Source organism: Charadrius vociferus, unplaced genomic scaffold (assembly GCF_000708025.1).
Source record: "Charadrius vociferus isolate BGI_N301 unplaced genomic scaffold, ASM70802v2 scaffold655, whole genome shotgun sequence".
NCBI lineage: Eukaryota > Metazoa > Chordata > Aves > Charadriiformes > Charadriidae > Charadrius > Charadrius vociferus.
This window is the reverse complement of record NW_009648330.1, coordinates 1,001,395-1,012,519: the sequence shown is the minus strand read 5'-3', so window position 1 is coordinate 1,012,519 and position 11,125 is coordinate 1,001,395. Positions and strand designations below refer to the sequence as shown.

Genomic DNA, 11,125 nt, shown 5'->3' with positions numbered 1-11,125 from the left:
TGCCGGGCGGGGGACGGGAGCGCCCGGGCAGGGCAGGGCAGGGGGAGCCTCGGCCAAAGGACCTCGCCGCGGAGGGACGGCCGCGGTTCGTGGCACACGCGGGGCAGGGCTGAGAAACGTCTCCCCCAAACGCCTCCGACACTCTGCCTGTCAAAGTTGTTTGGAAATGCTGTTGCTGACACGGTGACACGGGCAAACAAACCATCACATCGCATCTCCCCTGACGTGGTAAGTGGGAAAGGAGAGCACGAACAGACTGTGGTACCTTCCCCGCATCCTCAGCTTGGTGGAGATGAGGACGTTCAAGATGCCCTGGCTGATGTGCTATTCCCCACTCCCGGAACAGCCCTTTCACGGGAAGAAACCACCGATTCCTGCACAAGGCACTGTCAGTATCTAATTAATGTCACCGACCCATCTGCAGAGGTTGTTGATGTGCTCTGTCAATTGAGCAGGCTTTGTTGTCATCTCCAGCGAAAACCAGACAGGGATTTTTTTAGCAAGAATTTCTAACCCATTTTATTTTAGGGGAACCGTTAGAAAAAGCTCTCCATCACTGCAAATAGTAACGACTATTCCCTTTTCTTCCCATTGCCATACTAAAGAGACTTGAGAACCCAACTGTATGGCAATAGCAGGAATAAAAAAAAAATGACAAAATAATTTATCAGGAATTCATGCCTTTTCTAATTCATTTACAGGGAAATCCTGTGGAGGGTCACATTTTCATCTAAGTGAATGAATTACAGGTATATGTGTAAAGCAAAGGCATAGAGAAAAATACCAGGTTTTAGACAAAAATGCACATCTGTGTTCCTGTTGCCAAATTATCAAAAAAGAACAAAAAATCTTTTTAAAAGACAAGGTATTTGCCATCATTTATGCCAGTAATTGTTGGGGTTTTTTTCACTCCACTGAAAATTGAAAACGTCGCCAGCCTGTAGAACTCCCTCCCTGCTCAGAAGCCATGTCACCTCCTGGCAGGCAGGCTGGAGCGCGATGCTAACAGCGTGGGTACCCAGCCAACAGCCACTCACCCTGCTCAAGCCACAGGCTCTACCTCCCCCAGCCCTTCTGTGCCTGGAAAGGACCGCTGAACCCCACGCGTGGGCTGGGCGCTGCAGCGGCTGAAGGGCACTGACTTAGTTCTGAATTTCCCTATCCAAAGGTACTCAATCCAGTTAAAAGACTCCCCAGGATTTTAATGAGGTCTGCATCAAAGGGCCAGGCTAAGTACAGCTTTCAGTGTCACCGCACAGTTAGTTACATGCTGACAGTCAGAAATGGTAAAAACTACGGGTGTTGTCACAGCTGAATGATTTTTTTTTAACTCCAGTGCCATCAGAAATGAGTTGGTTTCATTGAGAACAAGTGACAGACTGAACCATCCCAACACACTGGACGAGGAATATGACCTAGACTCAGCACAACTTACCTGCTTTTGAGAGCAGCCCTCATGTAAAGAGCACGATACTATTGTGATTGTCACTAAACAGTAATCAATTAGACATTTTCAAGAATTGGATGTTCAATATGGCCCAAACACTACAATGAAAGCTGTCTTTTCAAAGTTGTTAGTTATCGTATTTTTAAAAACAGCATAGACAGGGTAAAACCTGAGAAGGTCAGATTTTGCCTAAGTCAGCAGACATACCTTAAATAATATTTGCCTAGTCTTTATCAGGATTTTTTAAAATATCAGCTGGCACTTTTAAATTAAAAAAATAAATAAATCGGAAAACACCCCCCCCCAAACTTTTTATCTAGTATATACAACACTTAGAGGAAAAAATACAAAGTACATAACACTTACATGTACTTATCGGGGAAAAATAAAATATCACAAAAGTATAATAGCTGTGTTGCTACATCTTGTTCTTATTGCAGTGGCACTCACTTTGACTCACTAATCAATACAGAAGCCCTACTTTCACATCTGTGCAAGGCGCTGTACACACAATAAAAGATGATCCTTATCTAGCTATACCTTTTACCAAGCACGTGAAGAATATATGTATTTGAAGTTAAGCTGCCCATTGTTCTCAGAGATCGTGTCTCAGTCTCTCCTATTACAAGAACTGACCACAAACTTATCTCACCTAAAATGAAATGCAGATTTTTCACATGAAAATATTACAGGTTTAATTATTAACAGCTAATGGTTACACATTATCAGTTTTCAACTAAAGAGTACTAATCATTTGCTTTTAGCTTCAACGTTCTTTCAAGATTTCCTTCCACCTCCTCCCCATAGTAAGTGTATATGCTGAAACTAGTATCAGTGGCTTCACTTAGAGGTCAAGATGGGCAAACTAGTCTTGGGACAGTATTTTTAAACAATTAGTTTTGTCTTTACAATGCTCAGAACAACAGTGGCCTTCCTTAATACTGTTCTGAACAAATCTTGTCGCTTTTTTTTTTCTTTAACAAATGGCACTTCTGCAGAAACATTTTTGGATTCTGAACGTTTCCCTTATTTTCTCCTGATGGTGGATTTTAACATTTCTAGACAGAAAGGAAGACAGAAGAAAAAGAGAGGCTGCTCTTGCAGAATCAGGAGTAATTAATACAGGTAGCTTTACTGTGTATATTCTCTTATATCAGGATTTACCATCTGTTCAGTCCCTAATTATATTTATTTCACAATTTCACAAACAGAAAGATGAAAAGGCTTTGAAACAATCTTATCTTTCACCTAAAGAGTTTTGAATTCTTTTGCAAAGATTGTTCCTGTACGCCACAGCCACATGCAGTAATGAAGTGATCCCCAACTTCCAACTGATGTATAAAACATGCACAACGCGCTTGTTTTTATAAAAGTGTGTATATGCTGCACTTGACCTTTCACTTTAACCATTTCTCTCATCCAGACATTGTTAAAGTGACTATCACTGTCGGTCAAAACCGCCTATGATGGCAAAATTGAAAAGGCAGTAACCTTTGCAGAAACGCTGACATGGTTTCTACTGGTACGTTATAGCCAGATCATTCCTGATTCTTAACAAACAATGAAAGAGCCAATCCTAACCACCCAGTAAAAATTCAAACACAGAATTGCCATTCTTTTCCAAGAGCTCCTACCGATGTTGAAAGTTCAGCTCTTAGTAAAGTTTAAATTGGAAGAAAAAAGGGACAAAACAAACACTAAAAATAAGCACCCTTGTAAAGCAGCTCTAACCAGTAAAAAGTATTTATGGCAATTGCCTGAACATAAACAAGTAATGATAATAAATAAAGCACCTACCGTACTATTGAATTACTAGTTAATTTGATCTACTGTTCAATTTTCTCAAAACCTCTGGCACTAAGTAATTTCTGATAAAAATAATTTTATCTTCATATATTTCATCAATCTTGAGTGCCCTACACAGACATTACTACCCTTTGGTCTCTAACTGCAAGACTGCAATTAATACAGAAGAACAAAATTTGGAGCAAGAGAGAAGACAGTAAGAACCTGACAAATGCTCATGACAACATATCAAACTGCAACTAACAGTTGCCTATTTTCAGGTGTCTTTGTTGATAAAGTAAGCTTTACTACAAGGTATGCAAGAAATGAGAAGCCCCCTAGAGCTTGCATGGGTCAGTTCCACCTTAAACTGAATTAGGGTGTAAATTCCCGCTGGGATTGATGCAAACTGTACCGATATCAACCAAGAGTCAATATGATCCTCATGTAGAGTTCCACCACTTAATGCAATGAAGTGTAAAGTAGAAACTTGATCAAAGCAAAGGAAGGTGTATAATGACAATAATTTGTAATTACATAACAGCGTTTGCCAAAGACCTTACATTCATTTAAAAGTAAAAAATCAGCCATCTTGAGTAGTTCCTGTTACTACAGACATTATGCCGGATTCAAAAACTACAACGCAAAGAAATAACATTACTCCCTGCAAGCTAGAAAGCATGAAATTTCACTCTGATGCAGAAGGGCCAGCCCAAAGACTACTGCCTCTCCTTAAGTCCCCCATAAATCCTTTAAGTAGGACTTAAATTAGAAGTTATACAGGATTAAGGAGGTAGATAGGTCTCATAATGGTCTTTCAGTACAGGAGTGAAGCTTACCCACATGAATCAGTAAAGTCTAAAAATAAAATAAAATACAATAAAAAAAAAATCAATGAATCTCACATTCAAGTTTGAGCTAACTGTTACTACACTGCACTGACTTAAAAAAATGATAAGGTTGAGGGGTTCTTTTCTGAGAATCTAGTGGTTATGCTGTTCATAAAGCACAGGAGTTTGCAGTCCAACCAACCGCCCTACATTAGGAAGTAGTATTTAGCTGAATTTTTGTTCCATATGCAACACTCGATCAGTTCGTTAATGAAAAACTAATTTTAGAAAGAAATTAGCACAATACAGTCCCTATTCTGAAAGCATTTGTTGCATGTGTGCACATCCTTGCATAGCTTATATTCTGCTCTCTCCATCTGCATTTGACCAACAGTGTCAAAGCCCTCCTTGATCTGCCTCCTTCAGTCTTCTCCCACAACTCAATTAACTTTTTAAAAATAAAAGATTGTCCCTAAAAATAGGCCAGACCTGAATTCCCTCCAGTGTATGTGCCCACAGTTTCTTAAATATGAATCCTCAGATTTAGATTCTTGTAAATAAATTCTGACTCAAGAATGTATTAACAGCCGACCCCCGTTTCAACTTTGAGACTAAGCAGCTGTATTTTTGCAGTGCCAGGTACATCGGGATTCTAGTCCCTGACTAGATTTCTCGGTAATTTTGTTGCTAGTAAAAAAAAACAGCAAAAAACCCCTCTGTGTGAAGTACTCAAGATAGTCCGATGACGGGGGAAGGTTTTTTTTCTGTCTACTGATATTCAGCAGCTGATATATATCCTACATTCCCTCTGTTAAGCTACGTAAGGTTCTTGAATACGCTCTTGGTTGTTCTAATTTAACATCTAATTCTTCTACAAAACCTGAAGTAGCTGGCTACATTAATTTCTTGTAGCAAATGAAGAGCATACTTTTTTTTTTTGTTTTGTTTGAATTCAGACAAAAACCTTGTGAATTAGAGATAAGATACTGTGACCTTTAATGCTAAGCTTTTGACCCAAATGTAATCTAATGCAAATACAAATGTTGCTTCATCAACAGCTTTATCACTGGGATTGTACTTAATGGCTTTTCATCTTTTGTTTAAGTCAAACAACCAGAAAACTCAATTCTTCTTCACCCCTTATTTCACTACTGTCTTATAGATTGATTATAAAACATCCATGAAAATAAACAGTTCCAGTTGGAAAAAGAAGTTGGAGAGCCACAAAACATCTCATTCTAATGTACCACCTGAGAGACTCTGAGCAGTCATGGTTATGGCTAAATTACAGACAAGACAACAGTACACACTGAAGTGGTGATGCAGATATTCCAAATCTCTAAGAGGCTGCTGCAGCTATTATAGATAAGAAGTTATGCCACAGAAATTATGTTTCTAGAGAGGCATCTCATAGGTAAACAGCAGTAATTTAGAACTGACTCACGGTGTCTTCCTCAGTAAAGCATTTCAAGGGCAATACTCAAGAGAAACTTACAGGGACTGTTTGATACTGGGCAGGATGTTCTACTATTAGGTAGAATATTGGGTAACCCGATACTGCCAGAAATGCTAGTATTTAGGTTTAGCAGAAGAAAGTATTTATTTTTTGACACGAGACAGTTTCAGTGGAAAATTGCTATGAAAGAAAAGAGTTGTGCCTATCTTATCTAGTAACACAGCACACAGCCCCTGTGAGATATAACAGTGCTTTCATCCTTACTTTATAGACTCCAGGGGAACAGAGGCTAAAAGGTCGGATGAGAATCAGGCATCTAAAAACTACAAAACTACACCTAAGAGAGCATACACACTGCACCACACTTTCTCTGCAGACTGGCCACTAATTTCACCTTGGCTTCTGCAAAGCTCCCAGGTGTAAAAATAAGTTATTTTAGAACAGAAGGTTTCCTGGTTTTGTTTTGTTTGTTTGTTTGGGGTTTTTTTTAAGTGTGTTTACAATCGATCGTTTCATAACCAACTGAAAAAAGAGGCAATCCAGGTACTCTGAAAAGTCAGTGATATTATATTAGTTATACTACAAAAAAGGACTTTATTCTCAAGGACTATAATAAAACATATAGCATTTGTATGGTTTTCCCAATAATACAACAAAATTAAAGAAAAAAACCCAACCCAAAAGCAGTTTCCAGACTAATTCACACATGCAAATGCACTGGTGTCCCTAAACTCCATTCAAACACAAAAGTTCAAGTTACTTATGCTACCATAGAATCTAGGTACAAGGAATTTAGCCTCATCAGAGCTCTTATAATCCTTTACTAACAGAAGTGCCCTACACTAAAGCCAGTTTATACTATTTGTGGTTTCTTTAATGTGATGCTGAGGAAAAGAAAGCCTTGAAAAAAACTCTAAAGCATGAAATGAATGTTCAACCCTGTCTACACTTATTTTTCAGCTTTGCTTTGACCTAGGCTCTGCAGACAAGATACACAGATGCTGTTCTTCCATGTAATGTGGTAATCAAAGGTGTCACATCTTTAGCTTCTTCTAGGGTCCTTTAATGCTTGTGTTTTGCCTAAGTTAACGTAAGTGCTTTATGATACTCAACTGATACAAGGTGGTATAGGTCATTCTCCCATCTATGGCTACACCCACTATACAGTTGCTTCGTACACAGTACATTTCCAACACAACTTGCAAAACAGAACATCAGTGACATGTTTTCAACCTCAAGAAAAGCCAGTTGTATTTAAATAAACAGTAGGAAAATGTCTGGTGAGAGACATGTTGTAGAAGTTTATCTGTAGGGCACAACTTGAAGTTTGAAAGCAAGCCCACTTGATCTGAGCACAGATTTGAAGATGGTAGCATCACTTCACTACACACCAGGCAATAGCAAAGACAAAACCTGAGTTTATTTAGTACTTGCTGTAATTACAGATCCCCTGTTGTCTGTAATGCTGTTCAGTGCATGAAACAGTGTAGCTACGTCCGTCAATGGTAATAAGCATTTCGATTAACAGATCTGTCACGTGGTACATCTGTACAGACTGCCACTCCTACGGACTGGGCTGAGACTCACCTATGAGAGAGGGTGGGTTTCATGGAGCTCATAGAGTTCATGGGGGGTTGCATGGGTAGCTTCCCTGGAGGATCGTTCTGCCGGCTTTTCTGGTGGCGAAGCAGCAAGAGCCGTCCCAGCTCCTCACACCACGATGAAAGCAGCGCTGTGCAAACAGAACACAATGACAGTAAGCGCACAACTGAAGAACCGGCACAGCTGAGTGCAGACGCAAGCTACTGTAACAGCAGTCACAATCTGAACAGACAAACCCCAGGAGTGAAAAGCTCGTCCACGAACCACCACTCACATTATTATCCTATCAAGTTGAGTCTGTAATTGCCCTACACTATCATTACAATGTCTTTACACAAGTTACAAACATTTTGTACAGCCCAGGAGGCAGGAGAGAACTTGTCTGAGCTGAGAGGCACAAAGATGAAGAAGGAATGAGGTGCAAGGACATGGGATAGCTGTTGTGAGCGGAAAAAAAAAAGCAGAATTAATTTCACACTAACAGAAACGTAACAAAACCATACAGAAGACATCATTCACAGAGGGGAGCAAAGAACAACAAGATCTCTTTTCTGTTTGGCTATTTTTGTGCAAAAGCTTAATCGGAGAGGCATGAAGAAAAACCCATGTGTGGGAATTCATTTCCAAAACTCCTATCAGCTACCAGTCTTGAATAGACAATCAGGAGGATATGGCCACGCTGATGTATGGATATAAAGTTAGGCACTTAAATCTATATTTGACCCAGCACAACCCCTAAATGTGTATTTCCATTATGTGCCTAATCTTCTGGTCAATGAGGGTAATTCTGTGCTTACAGGAAAATCACGCTTATGAAGACGCAGAGATTTCCTAGAGAGATGAAAAGCTCGCAACTCCCTCTGAAGACACAAAAGCGGTCATTATCTCAGAAAACGTGACCTCTCCCTTGCACATCCACACTCAGAGAAGACCAGCCCCTGTTACAGCAACCACCTACTCTGTAGTAAGCAGAGCTCCACAAAGTGACTGAGGGCGAAACCTGGCTGCCGTGAGTGCACCCAGCCAAGAAACCCCACCGCAGCCTCTAAGCAACACCTGGCTGAGCCTCAAAGCCGCTCGTTTAATTCCAGCATCAGAAGTGGCTCAGGTAAAAACTAACCAAGGTATGACACGGTGAAGAATTTCACTGGAACAAAGTGCAGACTAATTGCAAAATTCTGCAGTTGAAGAAACATTCTCAAGTGGAAGCACTTGGGGTTTTTCCTTCTTTAAAGTATGCTTTACAAACCCCTCAGAACAAGAAAATGCTTCATATTTAATTTTTAACTAAGTGCTTTCCTGAGGTGTTGTGAACTGAACACAAATCAACAGATTGCACAAGTAGGTGAGAACCAGAAGACTACTCAAAAGCCAAGCTGCCACAGCGGTTTGGAGTAGGAGAGCTCTACGTGTAATTTTAGGCTTACTGGTTTAAAAGACACAAGTGCAGAATTCTTTAAAATTGAGGCTTTTATTCTCATTTCTTATTTTTCTAATGGATCTTTTCACCAAATAACATAATCATAAGCAGTTGCAAACTATCATTTCAGGGTACATCACCTTCTTTTTCCAGTAGCTACTCACAGGTACTGTTAACACATACTTAGTAGAACAAATTCTGAAGAGACTAATTGTAAAGTCCTATTTGTAGGGGAAAAAAAGAAATCTGCTTTGCCAAGAACACCCACAAATATGATTTTTCAGCATGAGAAACAACTGGAATTTCTCAAGTTTAACAGCCACACAAGAAAAACACATAAAGCCCAGGCCATTCCTGTGAATTAATCACACATTTGGACAAAGGAGAGGTAGCAATTTCATTGCATTTATCAAGCGGAAGGTCAAGAGCGGTGTTTAGGGAGGCATTTTAGAGCTCTGCTGTGACAAAAAGGGGACACCGCTTCTTTATGTAACTAAATATGGTCACTCGGAAATTGTCAGCCTCACATGTAGCCTACAGAAAGCATTCCCCCGAGCTCTGTGAAATGTTCCAGCAACGAGTGTCAGTCTAAGCTGCTTCTCTATTAGCCAAGGAAACTGTCAACAAGCATTTGATCAAATTATACTCACCTTTTATCCCTGGTATATCATTACTAATGTGCCAGTGACAAAGGCCCCCCTCCCCCTTTTCCAGCCGCCTGGAGATACAAATCCCTGCCTTGCAGGGTTTCTTCCCACGTATCACGGCCACTTGAGCTCTGAGAAACACGAACAAAGTGTTCTGCCGAACGCTAAACGCAGCCGTCGCAGAGTAATAGTGGATGCTGAGCACTTCCACAGCCGAGTGTAATTACTACGGTGTCAAATGGAAATCGTCCATCTTAAATGAGGCTTTGATGGGAGGAGGGAGCTGCTCCTTCTGCACACCTATACGCACTTGACAAATAAGATAAAAAGCAACAACCCGATGGGTCTGAGGGCATGAATCTGCAAACAAAAGCCAAACCTGCTTGGAAAAAAAAGCAGAGTAACTCCCAGAAAAGTAATATGCCAATGAGATAGCATTGCTCTGGCGAGGTGAAGATAAGAAAAGATCGTAATGAATTATTATTATTACCAATATCCAATACACACATTAATAAAGGTGAAATGTAAACCACCAAAGAACAAAGAGGTCCTCAAGATAGGCTCAACGGTTTCGTTCTACAAGTTATCTGGAGAGGACTCATGTTTTCAGAAACTAGGAGACTGCAGGTATAAAACGTAACAAATTTACTCATCCCTATCACAGCACTCACTACGGAGAGGTTTAACCTTTCCTCCCTGGGACATTTTGACTCACGTACCATGTGTAACAATTGCTCTCTTCCCAGAGTCGGTGTTTGTGCAGGGAATGAAAACAGAGCTGCTTGTAGCTGCCTTAGGAGTTACCAGTCCCCCTTTATACGGCTCAGCAGGAGCAACAACCCTCTAAAGGTGTCTGCTCTCCTCTGCTGGAAACGCTGGGGCGGCCTCCCCTATCCCTGCCCCATCCACCTCCACTGCTCTCCTCTCCGCTTGGTGAGATGAATATATACCCCACACGCACATCTGGTACAGCTGGCTTCTGGAGAACATCACTTCCTGGGCTATTCAAGCAAGATGAAACAAACTCAAAATGAATTTACAGATTACACTATTCATCTTTAGTGTACTTAGTTACTGCTTTTTATGCTGACAGTATTAGGCGCATCTCAACTCATTTACACTCAAAGCACGAGAAATTCAGTATCATACTATAATGAACAGATAAAGCAGCAAGCACAAAGGACAGCTACAGATGGTGCCAACAGTCAGTCTTTCCCTCTCATAGCACAGCCAAGCAGCTGCTTTTTCTCCCCCCTCCGCCCCTCCTCCTTGTACAACAGGAGCACAGATTTTGCAGATGGACCATCCACACCGTCTCTCGCAGCCTCTTGCTGCGGCAGTTTAATGATCAGATTTAAATCGTGTTCCTGTGCTGCATTGCTACAATGTCCCTTGCATATAATGATGTGGCTTTCCTGCTTAAGTTGAAGTCAACTGTTGCAATGGGGGAAAAGGAAAAATCCTTAAACACGCACCCACACACACGCAGCCCAGGTGTAACATACAACCTGGTTAACACACCAGAATTGACACTTTCAACCCCTGTTCAGTCACAGAGGGCTCTGCCAGCTCGTGCCAAAAGATGCATAATAATGGCAATCAAATGACGTGCTGACAGTTTAAGTGTATTCACACATTTATTTGGCTTAAAGGGACAAACTCTGGGATGATTGGTGCAATATTTGACCTACTTTTCTCCATTTGCAAAACCTGTATCATTCTTAATGGGATTGCATTTTACTTTAAGCGGTGATGTATTTTCATAGGAATAAATCAATACCGATTTGCTAACGACGACTGTGTTAAGAAACCAACACAGAAATGAGCAGCCTCGGTTTTCACATTTGTGAAATAGACAAAACCAGAAAGATTTAAAAATAAGAGAAATTTCAATTATGAGTAGCCCAAGGGGTTTCCCTAAGGAAGTGAGAGAAAAAA

The 11,125-nt window shown here is 40.6% G+C and overlaps 1 protein-coding gene across 1 annotated transcript in view; it reads right to left on the bottom strand.

The window, feature by feature from the left end:
• ZMIZ1 (zinc finger, MIZ-type containing 1) overlaps positions 1–11,125 on the bottom strand; it is a 157,688-nt gene that overhangs the window by 42,169 nt on the left and 104,394 nt on the right. Inside the window, 1 exon segment of the mRNA XM_009884558.1 lies at positions 7,106–7,250. Within this exon segment, the coding sequence (XP_009882860.1) occupies positions 7,106–7,250 (145 nt within the window).